This window comes from Maylandia zebra, linkage group LG5 (assembly GCF_041146795.1).
Source record: "Maylandia zebra isolate NMK-2024a linkage group LG5, Mzebra_GT3a, whole genome shotgun sequence".
Classification (NCBI taxonomy): Eukaryota; Metazoa; Chordata; class Actinopteri; order Cichliformes; family Cichlidae; genus Maylandia; species Maylandia zebra.
This window is the reverse complement of record NC_135171.1, coordinates 23,623,993-23,645,875: the sequence shown is the minus strand read 5'-3', so window position 1 is coordinate 23,645,875 and position 21,883 is coordinate 23,623,993. Positions and strand designations below refer to the sequence as shown.

Here is a 21,883-nt window from a genome sequence, read left to right as displayed (position 1 = left end):
GAGAGAAAGGGGGAGCGAGGCATAGGGAGGAATTTCAATGTCTTTGGCCCAATTTGCAAGGAATTGATAAACCACTGCATTCCAAGTGTCCCGATCCCCAAACTGCAGTGCTCAGCTGCTGTACATACCGCATGGTGATACTGCATTGTGATCTCTAAGACAAAGCTGCTTTCTTCATCTGCATCTTTGTCAGCTGAAGTTTGGATGTGTCTCAGCGCGTTCGTTATCCAGCTTTCCCGGGGAATGATGGACGGCATGATGTCTCACACCTGTCAACGAACGCACGAAGAAGAAAAACAGGGAAACTTTGTGCACCTGTGTGATGTATGCAGTGTTACATCTTCTAACGTCTGTATATGTGTCAGACTCCAAGACAGCAGAAGACAGAAGCACGCACTCGTAAATGAGAGGTAGACACTCTCAGCATAGTTCTTTGTTACGCGACTATTTTGGTACAAACATTTACCTGGCAGTGTGGCAGTTAGCTTTCTGAAATTTACCCTCATTTGAAACTAGCTGTGTATGAATTTCTGGCTCTGAAGAGAGTCGTCATAAACACACAGATGATGATGGAGCTGGAAGAAGAAAATTAGATGGAGTGATGGGATGTGAGAGATGCAGATAACAAGGAGAAATGAAGATGAGTGCAGGAGAAAAAGATGGAGGACTGCAAAAGAGAACTGATAGAGAGGCAGGGGAGGAGACACAGTGTGCAGTGTGCTTGTGTGTGTGTGTGTGTGTGTGTGTTTTTTTTGCTGATACAGATCAGATTTCATAAAGATCCACATGATTGCCTCATAACAACGGGGACGCAGAAAGGAATGAGATGGAGACATGAGGCAAGCAGAGACATGAAGAAATTGATAAATAGCTGCTTGCCCTTCGCGCAGCTGCTTTCTTTGTTTTTTCCAGAGTGTTTTTCCCCCTTGGTGAGCTTTATATGATTATCCTAACAGTGTGTCTGAAAAAAATGTCAATGACAATAATTGTCATAGAAATAGGAGTTTCTACACGAGTCTCTGATTAGATAAAGTGTGCAGTGTTAGATGGCGCTGTGTTGGCTTTTTTCACTGTCCCCAGGAGTCACCTCTGCACCCGGCTTCTCAGTTTCCCTGATTGACAGTGAAAACCACGGCCTGATCGCTCCTTATACCAGGAACTGGCAGTGAGCCAGGCAGTAGGCTAAGGTGCTGCTGAGCTTGTGACTTACTCTGTCTACACGGACTTACTGAATGACTGACTGATCGAATGACTGACTTAAGAGATAAAGAAATACTGTGAAGCAGGTGAAGAGGTTGCTAAACATTTAAAAGCAGTCAACAGTCAAATTTTGAGCTATTGCAATAGATTCATTAAAGATTTTGTTGCAATAAGAATAAGATAATATATAATTAAAAACTGCATTATCTTGTTATTAAAAAATGACTGTTAAGCAGAGGGAAATGTAGTCTATTACTGCCCCATCTGGTTGAAAATTTCAAGCCCATGCCTCTTACAAGAACAGATAGGTGTGGTCAGAAAGCAGCAGCAGGGATTCGAAGAAGAGTTAAAGTTCTTCCCGATGACTAAAGCAGTGCTGTAAAATCATGTTAGCAATCTCAGAGTCGTGCTTGTCATAATATGTGTGGTAGTTTTCTGATGAGTGTTTCATCTGTGAACTGATGAATAGATTTTTAATTTCCTTCACTTTTAACACAGCCTGAAAGCTTCTCTTTGCATAATCAGAATTTGATCCAGAAAGGCAGATAAAAAACTAGACTGTAGAAGAGTTGGATCAGGATAGGATTTTATGGCATTTATGCCGTATGCACTCACTGCATAGAGCCTGCAGGCAACCAGCCAGCTCAGCCGGAGGAAGTGTCTAACACACATGATCTCCCCGATTGGTTGTTTTTTTTTCTCCACCCAGAGGAAGCAGCTGCCTGTTAGCAAGTGCTACAGCTACAGAAAATGCTGTCTAGCTCAGCACTACTGTACTTCTGCCCAGATCAGGATAGTTACTGTAGGTGCTGTATTGCACCTGTAATCATACCTAATGGTGAGATCAATGTGTGCTGAATATGACAAACTCAATTCTACATCATCTAAACTAGAATTCTGACCACTGGAGGCAGAAAAAAGTGCAGCGTTGAGAGATGTGAGTCATATCACTACCCATATCTCATTTTTTGCAGCAGTTCAAATAGTGAATAACTATAACTGAATAATGAAGTGCAATGAAATGAGTGCAGTCCGATCAGGCTTCAGCAAAACTCGATGTTATGAGTGGGTTTAAGTTAGAGAGCTTCTTCTTCAACCAGAAATCCCAGCATAATAGTGAGTCACTGCTTTACAATATGAGGGGCAATACTACAGTTAAGGTCCAGTGACTCATAGTTAAACTGTGAAGTGACTAAATTATGTCTTTCTTCCTCCTGTTTATCTAGTAGTATGATACAATTTTGCTTAATCTTGATTTAATACATGTTGTCAGATACCAGACGGCTTTAGAAATGCATTAATAAATACAAGAGATGCATAAAATAGTATGAAATCTTTGCATTTACTGCATTTATCATATGCTGATATCAGCTTATGCAGAGTTTTATTAAAAACTAAACTTGTAGAGTCATTGTTGATAAATATTTTATCAGTATACCCCTTTCTAGTGTATGATATTTGATACACAAGTTTTTGAGACTTCATCATCATCCTCAGTGGGATTTTCTTTCACCTGAAAACGTAAATAAATTGCACAGCACATGTTAAAGCAATAAATTGGGAAAGAAATGCCATTAAAATGAAAACTTATGTGTGCAGATGGATATTTATTTATTTTCTTTACTTGTCAGAAGGTTCAATAAACACTCCATACTCAAAAAAAAAAATGTTTTCTGGAAATTATTTCATGTTTCAAGCTTTAGAGGGTTAATGTGACAACTCCGCTTGAATCCACACTGAAGTCTGCTCAGCTGTGATGTGTACTCTGCCACATGTAGTGCTGAGTGTATTGTAAATTATGGAATAATGGAGCAGGAACATCTCCGCTGACAGACTGTTAGTTAAAAGCATTTTCAGACTGCCCTTTTTTTTAGCATTACACTTTTTTTTAGAAATTCTTAGAGTGCAAATAATTCTCAGGGAAAGTTGAACTAAAATCTTTATGAAATCCAGATTCACAGACTGAAAGGCAATTTTGACCCTAAGCTCTAAGGAAAAAAAAACCCCAGTCCAGCCTTCCCAGCTTGTTCTTTGAGGCCCAGACCTCCAAGCGATAACCCAAACCTACAACCTTTTGCTGCCTTCATTTATAATTCATTAAGGTATTATGCAATGACCACGAATCCAAGACAGTTACAATAGTGTGGCAGCTGTCAGAGCACCAGGATGCCAATTACAGTCTATGGCCATGTGGCATCACTAGCGCCTCTTTCTGGCTTTCACCTTTTTGTGTGTGTGTGTATGAAGCAGTAAGTGAACAAGAAATGAAAACAAGAGGCAAAGAGATCAACAGGAGAAACACAAGGAGATTGGAGGAATGAATTTAATGAGGAGCTCTCCACGTTATGTAATGCAAATATGAAATCATGAGAAAGCAAAAAGGAAAGAGACTCCCAGAAAAGACAGAGGAAGGGAAGATTATAAAATCAGGGGCAGCAGTGATTTACTGAGGATTTTCAGAGTTCATCTCATTTGTCAGATTTATTTCACACACATTTTGTTTATGGGTAAGTGATGGGTAGCAATAAATGCCTATGCGGAGGCATGGGGATACTCAAATCCTTCCTCAATGAGATATTTTACACCATTCACAATTATTTTGCGGTTGAATCATTTTCCACACACAATATTTCCCATTCAGAGCAGGCTGGAGGCTACCCCAGCACGCACTGGATAAAGGACTGCGCCCAGTCTGTCACATAAACAGATCTACACACTCATTCACATTCACACCCATACAAGCATTCTTCAGTTTTTAGTTCATTTTACTTGGATATCTTTAGAGAGGGAAGAGAAATTGGACTAGTGGCGTTTATGGTTCACTAAATCACTGTGGATGACATGAAAACACAGTTACTCACACCCAGTCCTTGCTTTTATAGTTTCTGGTGGTCATTTTATAAAAAAGCTAATGGTAATGTTTGTCACACTGCTAGTGTTTTATACTTCAGTGGGAAATCTACAATGTAACCTACTGCCTCTGTGCAAACCCCTCTGAACCATGCACCTTAACACAGGCGGTTGCTTGATGTGCGTCTCCCTAAAAATGTAAATACACGTCAGGTTGGCACACCTGGATTCATCCTGCTCACTTTCGACTACTTTTTCACAGCAGTTTTTAAATATATCAGTGAGAGAAAAACAACCATCATCTCAGTATAAGGAATAACATCAATATAAGGACACACATAAGTTGGCAAATTCCTGGAGAGAGTGTTGAAACTATCGGAATGGATGTGAGGGACTTTACAAAAAAGTGGAAAAAGTTGAATCAACCACGATAAAGAGTGGGGACACAGGTGGGAAAAAGTCCCAGCATTTTATTGGTTTCTGTCAGCCAGCAATATGTATGAAACAGGAGCCACACACACACACATAAAAATCATACCAACGACATCGGCCACTTCTACAAGTTATATCGTAGGCACTCGAAAGATTCCCAGTGAAAGCCTAAATCAGACAAGATGCTACCAGTGATGCTGTTTCTATTGTTGACTTGACATTACGGTCATAAATGAATGCAGTGGATTTTCAGCTTTTCACTTGCTTACATGAAGACTTAGTTGTGTCTGCTTTTGCAGTCAAAAACAGCACATTCATGTGTTTGCCTTTGTGGGGGAAACAGAGTTAAGAAGCTTCCATGCTGAAAGCGAGTGGCAGAGCACTGATTGTTGCAGCAACAGGCAAAATAAAATAGGCTGGTTCCAGTTTTAACTTTTCATAACTTTGGGGTGAGAAATTAAAGTGACTACCAATAGGAGCGAATGATACTGCTGATTGACACATGAGGGGGTGGTAAGTAGATTAGAGAATTACCAAAACAACTGAAAGCCAGAATGCCCACTAGCAGCAACCTGTCAGCCACGGAGTGATGTGTGATGAGTGAATCACTTTTTATGTGGCTTTAAAGTTCGCAGTAGAGAATCTAGTGAGTAAATGGTAATGTTGGTCTGTGAGGTAGCTGCTTATTCTTTCATTCTTTTTTCAGGGGTGTCAGGCTTGCTACTAGGAGAGCATGTTGACATAGTGAAGTAGAGGAGGAATGGAGAAAGAGGCTTGATTATCACCGGGACTTTTCAGGCTGCCTGCAAGACTTTTCCTTGCTATCAGTTTGTGGCACCATGGTAAAATCACTCAGTAGCCAGCAAGATAAAAATGCAACCTTCTTTCAGCAGTTGCAGGAAACTGATTATTCAATGAATTTCTATTTTTGTATCCAGTGTACCCCATTGTGAAAACAAGATACTGTAGCTTATTGCCATTGCCTTGTTTTTCTTTCTTTTTCAGGTCCAAGAGTGGTTATGTCTAAACTGTCAAATGCAGAGAGCACTGGGGATGGATATGACCACACCACGTTCCAAGAGTCAGCAACAGATTCACTCTCCTTCTCATGCAACCAATCCAGAACCTAAACCTAACGCTTCAGCTCAGCCCACACCTCAGACACATACACCTCCTCAGACGCAGCCTCCATTGCAGGCCCATCCAGTGCCTGGCCCTACCAAACAGACTGGTCCAGCTGGCGCAGGTCAGCAGCAAGCAAGGCTGCCTCCAGGGGCAGTCCCTCTCCCTGGGATGGCCAAGGCCCCATCCCAGCCTGATTTATCCCGTAGTTCACCCGCCCACCAACCCCAGCACCCACGCCAGGACCAGACGCGCAGTGCAGGAAGCTCCCCTTCACGACAGCCCCCACCTCCAGAGCAAACCTTCGGGAAGTTGTTTGGCTTTGGTGCGTCTCTTCTCAACCAAGCAAGCACTCTGATATCAGAGACTACTCAACCCCAACAGCAGCCCCCTAAACCAGCCCCCAAACCAGGAGGACCTCCTGGTCCAGGAGCTGGGGCAGGTAAACCCTCAGGACCTCAGTCTGCACAACAAGGGCCTCGGCCCCCTTCTCAGCAGCAGCAACAGCAAAGGGGACAAGAGGCCAAAGCCTCTTGTCCCCTTTGTAAAACAAATCTCAACATAGGCAACACAGCAGAACAACCCAACTACAACACCTGCACACAGTGCCGCTCTCAAGTGTGCAACATGTGTGGATTCAATCCCACTCCACACATAGTCGAGGTAAGATTCTGATTTCCAACACAAAATGGCATGTTTTTGTGAAAAACGCTGAATTGTTGCATACTCGCTACAATGGTTGTTATCAACTTGATGCTGCCAGGTCATCTTGGTGTGTTCTTGGTGTGAACAACTTCATTTCACTGAGGATGACTGCTTGTACGAATCCAGCATGTGGCTCCAGGGATTGTCAAATAGACAGCAATTGCTGCATTTATTCTATCCTTGAGAATCACCGTGACTCTGATTCTCTTGTTCCTTGGTATTTTTTTTTTAAGAATGACCCACTCTTTCTCACTCTCATTCTTTAACACAGAGCTATGAAGGCATTATTACAAATGATAACTAAATGATAAATAGCTAACTTGATAACATTTCTTCATTGATATTTGGAGCCTTCACAGCTTGCACAAACAATATTTTACATAAGCCTGTGAGCTTCTCCTTTTTCTCCTGCCTTTCTCTATTTCACAGTCGGGACCTGCTTCATTCAGCTCCGTCAGGGCCTTTCATGTGGTTAGCAGAGTGAAGTCCAAGCTGTGACTCACCTCATCAGTGACTACCCTGGAGAAGCGCAGAAATAAATGACCTATCTACAGGAAACAGAGGCTTATTAAATTCAATTTAATGGATAATCTTAGTATTGGTTAGTCATATCTCAGGGTCACCTGAGGGTATATTTCTTCTTTAAGTGCCCCCTTGTCCTGTGTCATGCTGGGAGTCTGGTTGGTAAGAACAGGACCTGACAATAGCATTCAGAGCCAGGCAATAACAGAGTTTAATTATGCAAATCAAGTCCAATTGAATGATAGCAGTAATAACAGGCTTGCTGCAGAGCGCTAGCGTTTTATGGGCGAGTCTTGTCTTCACAGGCATCGGGTTGTCACAGGCAGTAGCACAGCCCATTCATAGATTGCTATGGAAACAGAGAGATAATTTGTTTGTCAGCCATCCCTTACATGCTTGGATGCTGAGATGCTCAGAGTCTGCAAAAACTTTCAGACTGCTGTTGCTCTTCTTTTAGGAGGAACTCAGTTAATAGGTGTGTTGTGTTTCTGCTCTGCAGGCTTAAGCCTGCATCTCAATCCAGGATTCTTTCCAAATCTGTGAACAGGTTTTGTTGTCATTCCTCGTGAGCTGGCAGGTGGGTCGCTCCAGAGTGGGTGAGAACCATTTGGACATGGTGTGAGGCTTTGTACTTTGAATCTTGGTTCCTCAGCTTGATTTCCACAGCTTGTTTGGCACAGATATCCTCCTTCTCATCCTCTCTTAATCTCTCCAAACTTTAGTGTTTCTTTGCGCCGGCAATGTTGTAACCATTCTTTCTTCTTTTCAAGGATGTGGTAACAAAGCTGTTGGGGTTAGGGATGCTGTACTGTTGTAATTGTAAAACTTTTGATACGATGCATCAAATACCACTTTTGCACAACACGAAGTTTGAGCCATGTTGATATAGAACGTAGGCCATGGAGGAGAATTGTCAGCATTATGGAGATGTTTAAACTAAGCAGTGGTAACAAAACTAAAGAAGGTTGCCTTCCCTATGTGCATGAGTCCAACAGACTCATTGAAGAAGCTGTCATATGCTAGATTTATTGTCTGTTTGACATGCTGGTTGTTGCATAGATCTGGATATCCTCTTCCCACACAGTTTTTCAATGTCATGACAGTGTTGCTCATTAGCTATAATAATTTTGAGCAAGTTAGTCAATGATGTGATGCACTTTTTATGCATACAGTGACACTATGATTTTATCCATGTGCTGATTTGTGTTTGAGTTTAAAGAAATCAGCTTTATCAGGTTTTGGCTAAACAAGAAATACTAAATGATGAATAGTTTATTGTGTATAGTGTTTGCTGTTATTTATGTTATACTAGTTTTTCATTAGGCACAGGTGTTTGTGCTTAGGACTGCTTGTTATTGCAAATATCTAATCCGCTAATCACATGGCAGCAGCTCAATATACTTAGGCTTGTAGATATTGTCAAGATGACCTGCAGAAGTTAAGAAAAAGCATTAAAATGGGAAAGGAAGCTGATTTAAATGACTTTTAAGGTGGCATTGTGGTTGTTGCCTGACAGGCTGGTCTGAATGTTTCAGAAAGTGTTGAACTGCTGGAATGTTCCTAAACAACAAACTCAAGGGTTTATAGAGATTGACCTGAAACCAGTAACTTAAATAATCACTTGTTACAATAAAGGTATGCAGAAGAGCACACAACACAAACTTTGAAGCAGCAGAAGAAGACCACACTGGCTGTCACTCCTGTCAGCTAAGAACAGGAAATTGTAGTTACAGTTCACACAGCCTCACCAACACTGGACAATAGAAGATTGGAAAAAGGTTGTCTGGTCTTATGTGCCTTGACTTCTGCTTTAACATTTGGCTATAGAGTGAGAAATTTGCATAAACCAGCGGTCCCCAACCCCCGGGCCACGGACCGGTACCGGTCTGTGAGTCAATTGGTACCGGGCCGCGAGAGTTGAGGCTCAGGTGTGGGTTCAGGGTTTCTAGCGGTTTTTAGCATTTATCGTTTTTATCGTTAACTTGGTTTCCCTTGGTCTTTTCTTGTGTGTTATGAATAAATTGTCTTTTTTTTGGTACCAGTACTGGTTTTGTTTTGTTGTATTTATCCGTGACACCTTAAAGGCCGGTCCGTGAAAATATTGTTCGACATAAACCGGTCCGTGGCGCAAAAAAGGTTGGAGACCGCTGGCATAAACAACATGAAAGCATGGCTCCATCTTGCTTTGTACTGTATCCGTGACTCAGGATGAATTTGCAGCAACTGTGATGGCTAAAGTCAACATGGACCAAAGTCTCTAAGCAATGTTTCCATTATCTTGTTGAATCCATGCCACACAGAATTTAGGCAAGTCTGATTGTAAAACATTGTTCAGCCATTGTAACAAAATAGCCTGTTGGTGTATGTTAAAAAAAACATCATTACCAGATTTATATTTCTTTTCTGCTTTTGTTTTTTTTTTATATTGTTATTTAATTGCATGATATTTTTTAGAGAAGCAGTTTGGTTTTTACTGATACAATTATCTGAAGATGTCTGTTTTTCCTGCTACAGTTGTACAGAGAACTTAGAATAAACAGTTCCTACAGTGTTGACAGCTCAGAAGATAATTACATTAACTGAAAGCGGGACACATGTAGAGAAAACTAGTGTCTAGAAATTGGCAAACAGAGGAAACGCAGAGAGAAAATTTACCTAAATTCACTGGACCTATAAAACTGTTGAATTATTTGTTTCAGCCGCTTGCCTACGTCATGCCAAACCATCTCCGGTAACAGATTGTTACATTTATCGAATGCATATTCTCTCGCAAGGAGAAAAAAAAATTCTAGCCTGTGGAAATCAGAAAACGCTTGAAGCATTCAAGAAGAAAAAAATATTTTCCGTCACATTATTAGTGACACAATGCATAATTCATCCAGAGTGAATTAGGCTGAGCTGCATTATATAAAAAAATAGCGAGCCCCTTTTTAATCTGGGATGAGACGAAGATTGCCAGTGTCTATGCGAGAACGTGTTGAAGAATGGAGGAGGAGGAGGAGGAGAGGAAGGAAAGAGGTGAAAGATTGAGGAGGAGGAGGAAAGTGAGAATCAGTGATAATTAGCGTGAGGAAGCCAACTGTTTGTTACATTGCGGAATATTTCACATCAATTAGTGTTGAAAGTCATGTGTGGCTCTGAGTAAATAAGATGTCCTTGTTTTGGGAGGTTTCCTCCCCCTTTATTGCTTCTGAAGGAGATTTAAACAAACCCCCGTGTCATTGTCATCTCCCCAGAGTTTGGCTGTAAATAGAACATAGAATATTTTCACTGGAGTGTCTGCTGCTCAATCTGTTTCACAGTACACTGGATTTCAGTCCTTACTCCTGAATAACTCTGTGCTTCTGTCTCTCCTCCTGGTATCACAGTCTGCTAGTGAGGCAGACACGGCAGAGTGGATGTCATACTTTAGATCTTTCATGACTCGAAATACAGGTAGAGGTGTGACTAACATAAGAAATTACCTCTGACTTCCCAGCATTCTCACTTTAACATTACTTTAAAAAAACAAAACAAAACATGATTTCATTGTGTTTTTACTCCATATGCCTATTTTTCCCCGTCCCCATGGTTGGTTAGATGTTCTCATCCGACCCTGTTTGCTTAAAATTGTCCCCATTGTTTATAATGTGAAAGAGGCCCAGAGTGGATATTTAGTCAAAAAGGAGCAAATTTCTCACAGAACTGCAGAAAAGTGTAGAGAAACAGAAAACATAGCTCATCAATAATTCAGTGAAGGAGAACATTATAAATAGTTCATGCAGTGTGCAGCAGTGAGAGAGCTGTGTTTGATTCCACATGTCACATAGGGTCAGTGTGTGTTGATGCATGTGTGCATGTGTGCATGTGTGCGTATTTGTGTCTGAGAGACAAGAACGCATAAACGCAGGTGTCCTGAAACTAGTTATTGTTTCTGGATACGTATTTGGACATTTAGACACAAATATTCAGGCCTCTATGAAAGAGTTGTTCCTTCTTTTATGGGAATGTGGCTTTTCGGCTGCTGGTTAATGCTCTAATTTTCTAGAGTATCGAGGTAGATCAGACAGACTTGTGTTTAATCTAAGCACATCCTGGTCATGTGTCACTAAAGTAAAGTTCAGCTGTGGTCTATTTTGGATCTGGTTTCAGTTCACGGCGGTTAGCGTAATAAAAAGCTGAAATAAAGTCAGAATTTAATAATCAACTTTTTGACATCAACATATGATATTTACCAGTTATAGTATACACTGTTACAGTCTCATTCTTTAATATGCACAGCTGTAGCAAGGCAGTAAAGAGGAAAAGGCAGTCTGTTAAATGAAAAACCTGTATGGTAAATTGGCGCCTTTTATGCACCTTCCACAGAGGATACAATAAACTATGCTGCTCACACATGAAGTGAATTTGCAGAAGCAGTTTTAGCTGTTAAAACAGGGCTGTCAGACACTGTGGGCCACATCCAGTCCACCGGAGGAGTGGATCTGGCCCACCAGCAGCCCAAGCAGTGTAAATTGTAATCATTAGAAATGGTTTTAATGCACATGTAATGACAGTAGATCAGTAGATGTTATAGTAGATGTCTCAAGAATGTAGTGTGGAAGTATTTTATTTTTATTTGTGCACTGTTGTGGTTCACTAAAGATCCAGTTAGGCTGTACATGAGTCATGAGCTGAAATTGGTGAGACACCTGCATTTTACATGTGTTTAATAAAAAAGACTTGATTCGATTTGTGTTGCGAGCTATGCATGAATGAAATTCATATGAGTTATACAAATCATTGGTCTTCTTTTCTGGCTTTTCACCACAGGAGCCCGGTGTCCTTGAGTACACATCCTGCATACAGTGAACATATGTAGAACATGTAGTATTTGCGAATGTGTCACCGGACTGCAGGAACACAGTTGCTGCTTTCACACAGAGCGGCAGTGTAGCTGAACACACCATTCTTATTCTCAAACATGTTGGAAGTGTTTTCTGAAGGTTGGCACCAGCCTGTGTCTCCCTTAGGAGTCTCATCCAAAGCCAGATGGCTGGTGGCATCAGGCATCCAAGCCTGCCATGCTGAGCCTGGCTGCTTCCAAAGTGATGATGGTACGCCATCACAGATTCAGACACCCACCCGGCCTCGATCAGCTGCTCGCTGCCTTTTAATATTCTCATATTCCTTTATACTGCAAGTGCTGCGTGCCTAGAATAACCCAGTGCAGATAGGTTCTGGAGGAAGAATTACAATTTTCAGGTCCACATGAATCTTGCACATGTCATTCACGCCTGCACGTTTCTAGTAGGAGTGAATATGACTTAATCACAGCCACTGAAACACGATAATGGGGATTACAGCTACATGCAGCGAGGTCTGAATTTACAGTTTTAATTTCTCAATTTGTGAGCTGGCTGTTGAAAATTACAACATAAAAATACGGAGCAAACCATATTCATCTGTTCTCCTCAGCTTAAAATGGCCCTTATGCCAAAAGTACATATATATTATGAAACACCTCAATGCTTGCTTGTACCTTATGATACCTTTGAATATTTCATCCCTTTCTCATACGTGACTATATGCAGATTAGGGTAGATTTGCCATATTCATACAGTAAAATTGTCCTGCTGACACGTCATTCTTCATTGTGATGCTCTGGTTGTTTTGTTCTCTTGTCTTATTTTCCACTTCGTGATGGATCTTTGCACGCACACTCCTACTCTTTGCGTTTCAATGATCTCCTTGTTCCTTTTGCATTCCTCTTCCTCGTGTCTACACGAAGGAGTTGGGAACTGCTTGCTGTTGACACATTGATTGAACTGGCAATTGCTTCTGGTTGAATACCTTGCAGTTGACATTGCAGCATGGGTACTCAGCACTCTTGATTTAGTCTGTGTTGTATTTATTTAGCCACAACAGAAGGACTAGCATTTTAAAACCTCCGCACATAATAAGAGAGTACTTAAAGGAGCTGATACGGAGGGAAAAAAAGAAACACAGAGATGAGTGTGTTTCTGTGTGCATGTTAAGGGGTTGAGTGGGGATTTGGGGTTGGGGTAGGTCGTAGAGGGAGCTAGTTGGGAATAGTACTAATCCATTTTGAGGGAGTTTGGTGGTCCCTTTGAGTAAAGAGCTTAACCCCAACACACCATTGTAAAGATCCACCCACACAAATAAGTGCCATCTGAGAATTGTAAGCCTTGTTGGGTGATTAAACTGAGACAATGCCATTTCTTACTTTGTTTGATAACCATGTTAGTATTGAAGAGGCTGTAAGAGGGAAATACCCTGTTCTTAATCACATAAACCCTGCGTTTCTAATAAATGGGTGCACTCTTAGCTTGAATTAAGATCAGTACAGTATACACTACAGTATGATAAAATTCAGTGTGTATGACTGTGCTGTGGATGACTTGAAGATGATGTGGTGTACAGCCATGACTGTTTCCTGTTGAGATTATGTGGCACCCAGCACAGATGGCTCGCTGGTTTGAAGGCTTAAATGCCACTCACTCTCATCCCTGGGAACTATGTGTTTGGAACCAGGCTCTGTGCTCAGACAGAGTTGCATACTCTTTCCCTGAACTTCTGTATGCAGCAGATCTATGGAGACAACCAGAGGCAAAGCTCCCAGAGCAGCTTTTAGAATTCAAGTCTTTTTGAGATTTTTGAGATTTTATGGCAACATTGTTTTGCCCGATTGTAAAGAAAAGAACAACAAAAAGTAGAAAAAGATAAGAGGAAAATGTCTAGCACGAAGCCGACACTGGGACTGCTTTGGTTTCCGCATTATTCTGCTGCATTTCTGCGCATTGCAAACGTAAATTTGTCTCTAGATGTCTTTGAGATCAACTTTAACCTGTAACTTGCTCTACCTGCACCGGCTGTAGTATCAGTGCTTTTCATGAATAACTACATGAGGTGAGGAGCACATGGACCATACTGAACTTGAATTACCCCTTCAGACCTTCTGGTTCTATCTTCAAATGCCTTTTCTCTCCTATCTTGTAAGAAAATGTGCTTTGAAGCCTACAAGGGGCCTCGGCACTGGCTTAATCACCTCTTCAAAACTCATCATCTTCAAGGCCTGATGGCTATGCTAACTAGCTTTAGCTATGCTCCAGGGATGTCTGGCAGTGTTGGGTCTATCATTGCTGTCAGAGCCACAGAGGCGGGCCAGTGCAGTCCTCCCATCTCTGCTACTGGGCCCTCCCGTCTTAACACATCACTTCACATGCCTCATTGGTGCTCCTGCTCTCTCTTCCCCTCAGCACCTCAGTCATGCGATTGCTCCCTAATGCTAGCATTAGGAAAGAAGGAGGGGTTAGCTGAATGCGCTCTATGCTTAGAGGCTGCAAATACTAAAAGCCTGGCAACACAAATGTGAGATTATAGGACAGGAATGTGTGGTTGTATGTCAGGGGAACACAAAAACCGAGCCAGGAAGAGGGAGAGCTATAATGAAAGGGAGCGGGAGATTGAGAGACAAAATGAAAGAGATAAAGCTCACTGATCGCACAGATATTACATTTAACCCCTTGCTAATCTTCTCAGTGCTGCAGCTGTCGGGCAGCTCTGGAAATGACCAGATCAGTTAGTGATGGTCTGGGCTGCTGCCCTGAACAGCATCCCAACAACAAGTATAGCAAAAGCAGCCTGAGGATCTTTAGGCTCTTCTAAACAAATGGTGTTCTCACTGTCTCCATTAATGAAGACATCGGGACTCTGCTGCCGAGGAAGATGGAAGCTGTGTTTTTTCGATATATATATATTTTTTTGATATAGTATTTTCTGTTTTGATCGTTGGAGAGTTGATCCCTGTTGACAGGATGCCACAGAGATGTGCAAAAGACTTGAGCCACCACTCGTGTCTCTATATTTTACCAGGGGATATGGGAAATAGATGCAGAGAAATGTGCAAACATACATGTAAATGCAGTATAAAAAGGGAAAAACAGAGGGCAATATCAGCAAACTTTCTTGTCATTTCTTTAAGAAGTCATCAGGAACAGTTTTTCTGGTCTCCTGAAATGCATTCAAAGCACTTTGGATGTTGGCTGCCAATCCCACACTGTTTCAATAACATTAAGGTCTGCGCTCTAGGGAGGTTAATTCATGACTGATAGTGTTCCACTGTGTGTTTCTAACCGCTTATGCTTTTGTTGCATTGGCAGCGTGTTTTGGCTCATCCTCATGCTGAAAAGTGAAGCCACTGCCAATCAGATGCTTTCGAGATTTCATGGTGGATCAAAGTTTGACAGATCCCCAAAACCACTGGCTGAAATGCAGGCTCAAACCATCACAGAGCCTCCACTGTGTTTTACAGATGGCTGTAGACACTGTTGTACCTCTCTCTTGAGCTCCTCTGTGCATATTGATGATGATTTAATCCAAAAATTCAAAATTTGGATTGAGATCATCATCATCAGATCTGTTGCCACTGATTTTCAGTCCAGTTGTTTTCTAAGTTGGCACACCTCAGCCTTTTCTCTGTTTCCCTGCATTAACCCTTTAAAATCAAGTATATTATATTTGATGCAAGTTTTGTGAGCTTTTGAGACTCCTACATCATTAACGTGATTTTTCTTTTTCCCTCTGAAAAAAACAAAATAAATTGCACTGTACATTTTTACAGAATACATTTTTAAGAAATGCCTGATGTAGCAAATATGATACAAATTTAAACTTGCAAAGTTACTTTTCACCAGAAGGTTCACTAAACACTCAATTTTCATGGTTTGGACTTTAAAGCGTTATGAATGGCTTCTTGACAGCCACCCTTCCCCTGGTACCTGATGAGGCTTCAGGGAAAGCAATGAATTTAATATACTATGTTTCATATGGACACATCAGCCTCTTGAATTGCTTAAATGTATAATCATGAGAAAGAAGTTTGCAACTTTTTCTTACATAAACTTTCTCCCCAGGACATTTTGTCACATGTCAAGTTTAGTATTTTCTTATCTAATCCAACCTGTGTGAGCCCAGGCTATCTACAGCTAAGGTAAAGCACACATTGTGTCTCATTGTGGATCTTTTCATTAATTGAAATGGTCTAATCCTGTCTAAATTATGCCAGATCATATCTATAAAGCATGTAGATACATTTCTAATAGCCACATTTCATACTGCCTTGCAGACTCAGTCGGATGCATATAAGATGGCTCATCAACCTGCACGTGAGCCTACTGTAGAATTAGCAGACATATTTCTGCTGGACGTGTTCCATTAAAGTTGTCATCTTACTATGTTCCAGTGATAGATTACAGCTTGAGTGACTTGTTTTGAAGGCTTATGTGAGGTACATAAATTTTATTTGCTTGACTGCTAGCTGTGGCTTTCTCCGGCAGAAGTAACAGAAACTCATCTAAAATAAAACAGGACTTAGCAGACAGCCTGATTAACCTGTCCTGGGGACAGACATATGTGACAAGATGAGACGCATGACTAGCGTCGGCTGCCAACCACAGTGTAAAATAGGTTTGCTTGACAGCAGCTTGATTAACATTACTGGAAAACAGAAATAGTGTTAGAGGTGTGACTTTTGTTTTTGTTACCATCTTTATTCTTTATTTGCCTTTGAGGTCTTTTGCAAAATGTGCATCTGACTCTTTAATCTTCATGGCATAACCCATCTTCTGTATGATGCTACCGCAGATAGACTATACGCTTATCGACTAGTACATGCATCTCACTTAATCTCATTTTGCCACACTGCAATTCTGTGTCTTTATTATCTTGCTGACATTAAGTCTGTTTGCTGATTAAATCCTGCAAAGGTTCAGAGCAGTGAGTAAGTCAAGAAATATAGCTGCGCAATCACAGAAGAGGGTAGTGAAGGAAGGTGAAAATAAGACACATCAAAGACTTTATTGTACTGACTGCGTTAGACAGTTTGGCCACAGAGAGTAGTGCATTCACTAAACTAAGTTGAGCTGTATGGCATCGCTGTGGGTGCTTTTAAAGCAAGATTGCAGAGGGATAAACACTGCAATTCATCTTGAATATTCTCAGGGCAAATTAACAGAGCTGGGCTAAAAGGCTTAACTGTGAAAGGAAAGAAAAAAAGAAAAAAATGAAACAGTCAGATGCCTTTCTTGCCTTCAGAACAGCCTCAGTCATCCTTTGAATGCTGTCTTACAATTCCTCAAGTGTAAGAAGGAGGATATTAGATTGTTCTTGTCCTCTAGGGATGAAAGAGGTGGACTGAAAGAATCTGTCACGATGATTGAGTTATATTTAGCAGGGGTGGAGGCGACAGATTAGCATTATTACTGTACTGTCTTTTTATAGAAATATGTCCTTCCCCCTACCTTATATTACAATGCGTTCAGTTCATACTGTAAGCATGTGGACATTTTGTTCTTTGGGGTCTGTGCTACAGGAGATTAAATTGAAAACGAAATAATGGGTACGTTCGGCTTTAATTTGAGAATCCTGCACAGCGGCAAGAGTGTGACAGTTAAAACATTTATTAAACACTTGGCTGTTAAATAAAATATGATCAGAACCAAGAGTTGGATATGTTTCTTTTCTAAAGATGGATAAGTGGAATAAGACAGGAAGAGCTACCACTTTGTGATTGGAGGCAAGTAGGAGATGTACATGTACATGTCACTTGGTCAGGAACTAAAAGAAGACTTTATAATTATAAGCTTAGAGGATTCACCAGGAAATGCACCAGAAAATGTCTGGCAAAGTATCAAAAACAACAAAAACAACAAAAGACCAAGCTGCAGTTCACAAAAAATGCCAAACTGTGAAAGGAAGTGCTAGAGACTAAAAGAAAAACAATAAAATAAAGAACAAATCAAACCTCTGTGCTATGGTGGAAAATGAGAGTGGGGAGGAAAAAGAACAAGTCGTGAACCAGTGAATCCTTCAGTGAGCTGCAGACTAAGTGAGGACTGAAGAAGGCACAAAACATCTGTTAATGTCTTTGTGTCAGTCAGTAGGGCCAGTTATTACTGCAAAAGACTTTCCATGAAGCATTAAATATGAATAAAAACACTAAAAACAGTACCATGTTTGTACATGTTTATATCAACCTGAAGATGAATCTGTCCAACAACATTCTGTACGAGTTTTAAGTGGTGCAGGCTATTTTGGCTGAGCCAGCTGAGTATGAGAGTTCGCAGTGATTCAGGAGAGACACGAGGGAATTTACTCCTTTTTGTAGGTCACCTTATGAAATGAACGCTCCTGTTTATTAAACAAGCCAAAGAAAGCAAGACCTGACAAGTTGAAAATGAGGCACATAAGTTCTTAACAGAAGACTTAACACAAAGTGGACAACTGATTTATCTTAAAAAGGAGCAAATAATAAAGTGTTGTCCTCATGAAGATATAACAAATATTGACTAATCTCAGACAAGCTGGTAAGAAACTAAAGAGTATGAGGGGTGGAGAGCTCTGTAACTCTCTGCACATAAAATCATTTGCAGTCTTTAGAATACCAGATATATATTGAAATGATTGAATTGTATATTTGTATGTTAATCAGTAAATAATTGATGCATAAATGCGTACATACAGTCAAGTCCATAATTGGTTGGACAAGCACACCACCACCACCACAAAGACACCCCTTTAATTCGAGGGGTTTTATAGAAGTCTTGAATTAACTATTTAGGAATCACAGCCATTTTTGTATGCAGTCCCCAATTATCTGAGGCTCAAAATTAATTGGACAGACTAAAATAATTTGAAATTATAAGTATTTGTTTTAATACTTGGTGAAAATCATTTGCATTGAATGAAGGCCTGTGTACAAATGCCATGCTTCTTCCCTTTCTAATAAAAGTAGTTAAAAATATTTTGTTTAACCATGTTTTGGTTTGTTGTTGATACTTTCGTTAATTAAATCTATTCTGTATCTTAACTTATTTTTAACTTTTATGGACTTATTTATGTTTCTTATTTATTTATTTAGTGCACAGCAATTTGTGACAACTTTAATAAACATTAATAACCATAAACATACTAAATATTACTTACTTGATGTTGAGAGACCTTTACTTCAGGTGCCATCACTTGTTACTGCTTGTTACTAGTACCTCTCAGTGGGTTGAGGTTAGCTGACTTGTTTTTGACACTGAAGAATATCTCATTGCTTTCTTTTGAGGAACTCTTGGGCTGCTTTTGCAGTGTGCTGTGGGTCATTTTCTGTTTGCACTGTTTAGTCCCGTCCGATAAGTTTGCAGCATCCGGCTGAGTCTGAGCAGAGAGCAGAATTTATCCTGATACGTCTATCAGCAGTCACGTCTTCAATTAGCCAGTCATACATGCCCATGCTATAACATTGCCTCTGAAACTGAAACTGAACTGAAACTGACACCATGCCTTAACATTGCCTCCACCATGTGTTTTCTCTGTGTTTACTGTTTTCTCCCCATCATCCTGGTACAAATTAATCTTGATTTCTTCTGTCCAAAGAACTGTTTTTAGAATCACTGTAACCAGCGGGTTGCACCTTGTTATAAAGCCTCTGTATTTCCATTCATGAAGTTGTATCATGATTATAGACTTTGACAATAACACGAGTGTTTTTAACTTCATTAGATCTAGTGAAGTTATTTTCTTAACCATGAAAACGATTCTGTCATCATACTCTTCGGTTGTCTTCTGTCATCTTTCAGGCCTTTTGCTGTTTTTGAACTGGTCAGTGCATCCCTGATAGGTTTATTTTGTTTGTTCAGCCCAATGATGATCTCCCCCTATTTAAAATTACAGTTTACACTTCACAGTGTAAAGCTATAACGGAATCAACTATGAACAAGGCTCGGCTGGCTGTGAAACTCAGTTAAATTAATTCTGAGCCTCTGATAAGAGGAGACATAATGCAAAACAATGGCTAGAATTGTTGAAGAGTGCAAACAAACAATGCTAAATTTTTATAAACTCCTTGAATTAAAGCTGTACTTTAATTAAATGCAATTTTTCTAAATATAAGAAGCAAAACTATACAAATGACATCTTTGTCTGACACATTATGGACCACCACTTTGCTGGGTTGAGCTACTACTTAACCCAGCAGAGTCTCGCTTAAAATCACTGGGTGGGATCCTTATGGCGTGGTGGTCGTTGGTGGGGGAAGTATTCACTTAACAGTTAAATGTATGATTTATCCCAGTGCAAAAGCCCTGTGGAATATTTTTACAATTATTAGATCGATTATATTGGAATTGTGCTCCAGCTGTGTTGGAAGATTGCTCTAAATCGTTATCAAAACAACTGACAGCTATCTGTCAATAGACTAAACGATAAATCTGATTTATGTTGATTGTTTTTGTATGAATTGTATTCATCTGTACATATTTTATAAGGTCTTTATATGTTTTATATGAAAAAAGTGCGAAGAACCTAGTAACTAGTGCCATTAGATAAATGTAGTGTAGTAGTAAAAAATGTCTTGGAGAAGTGTAACGCCTAAGTACATTCCACTCCTGGTGGTACTATGTAGGCTATAGCTAATGAGACAGGCAGGCAGAGCAGCACAGAGCTTGACAGCATGAGTCTGAGCTTAGGGCAACCGAAATCCTGTAGTCGCAGAAAACTGTCTCCACAAGCACTTACAGATTCGCCACAACAAAAGACGATATAAGATCACATTTAAAAGGACGCCAATTGAGAGGAGCAAAATCCTTGGACTTTTCAAGCCTTTTTTTCTGAATGCTTAAAGTGATGCTTGAAGAAGTATCTCTTAAACTAAACTCGTACACCTAATACGTTTACTAACTGTTCTAATTTGGATGCAAATTCTTTGCTTGGCACTCAACTTGTAATTTTATACCACAGTTTAACAGGAGTGTTGTACATTCAAACACAGCACTCCAGAAGACAAGCTGGTGAGCTCAGAACAATATTCCATGTGATGTGCCTGCAGTTATGGCCTGACCCACAATGCCTAGGTTTTTTCCTAGCACTGCAAGGTTACCTTTTTATGTATTTGTTTTTAATTGAAAAGTATTAAGCTGTTTAGAGGAAAAGAAAATGCACGTTTTTTTTTTTAAAACTACATATCAATGCTTTATTTTTCACAAAATTTCATTGCCCTGAAACATAGAACGAGCCAAAACCTCACAGTGTCTTTCACTGATATTCTTGTTAGTGCTCAATAACAATAATGCTCAATAACTGATTTCTTTTGCATGAGATGCATAGTTCAATTTAATTCAGTTCAATTCAATTTATATAGAACCCCTTCACAAAAGCAGTCGTCTCATTATAAGGTAGAGACTCTACAATAATATAGCGCAATTATAATACTTTTCACATTTGAAGTTAGGATTTGTGGTTATTATGTAGGGTTTCGCAGAAAGAGCCAGTAGTTTTAAAAGTAGTGTCAAAGCAGTTATGTTTACAGACATGTTACTGAGTCACAAGTTTTCATATAATTCACTCTCAATAATGACTAAGACTGAGTACACTAAGGTTTTGAGTAAGAGGCAGATCTGTCTGTCATCAGCAGTGGAATGGAACAAGACTTTATGCTGCAGAATAATGTGGCCCATAAGGAGTACATAGATCCCCTGTTCAAATGACTGCTGCGAGGCAGACATCACCTAACACAACACAGAATTTTCAAACGTTAATGTAATAATAAAGAAAAGCTTATTCCCACACACAAAATCCTGGCAAAAGGGTAGTGGTAACATTCCCCTGCTGACATTTGTGTCTGAAAACATACATTTTGGACACTTCTGTATTTCGAGCTCCCTGCTGAGGCAAGATTGCCTCACCAATCAAATAGGTCTGCATGTGTGCTGGGCAAGAAAAAGCACCTGTTGTTCCTGCTGACATGAATAGAAAAAGACAGAATATGTAAATAAAAAGCAGGAAACATGACCTGACCCAGTGCTGCGCAGCTCCCAGAGGGACAGCAGAGACACACATTATTGATTGCAGATGACGCACTATTGTCCTGCAGCAACACACTCTGCTGGAGAGGCCATGAGTCCCCCTCTCATAGAAAATTATTTCCCATATAGAGTGCCACTGTTTTGGAAAATATTTATCCTGCACTCTTAGCACCTTGGTAATGTGCTTGTTTGTACACTGGTCATGTTATGCAGTCGTGAAGTTA

The 21,883-nt window shown here is 40.2% G+C and overlaps 1 protein-coding gene across 4 annotated transcripts in view; it reads left to right on the top strand.

Moving 5' to 3' along the window:
• Positions 1 to 21,883, top strand: part of bsnb (bassoon (presynaptic cytomatrix protein) b) — an 81,296-nt gene that overhangs the window by 22,046 nt on the left and 37,367 nt on the right. For all 4 annotated transcript variants that reach the window (XM_014412941.3, XM_023154970.3, XM_012918512.3 and 1 more), the window contains exon 3: positions 5,488 to 6,267. In XM_014412941.3, the coding sequence (XP_014268427.2) occupies positions 5,488 to 6,267 (780 nt within the window). The remainder of the gene's footprint in view (positions 1 to 5,487; positions 6,268 to 21,883) is intronic.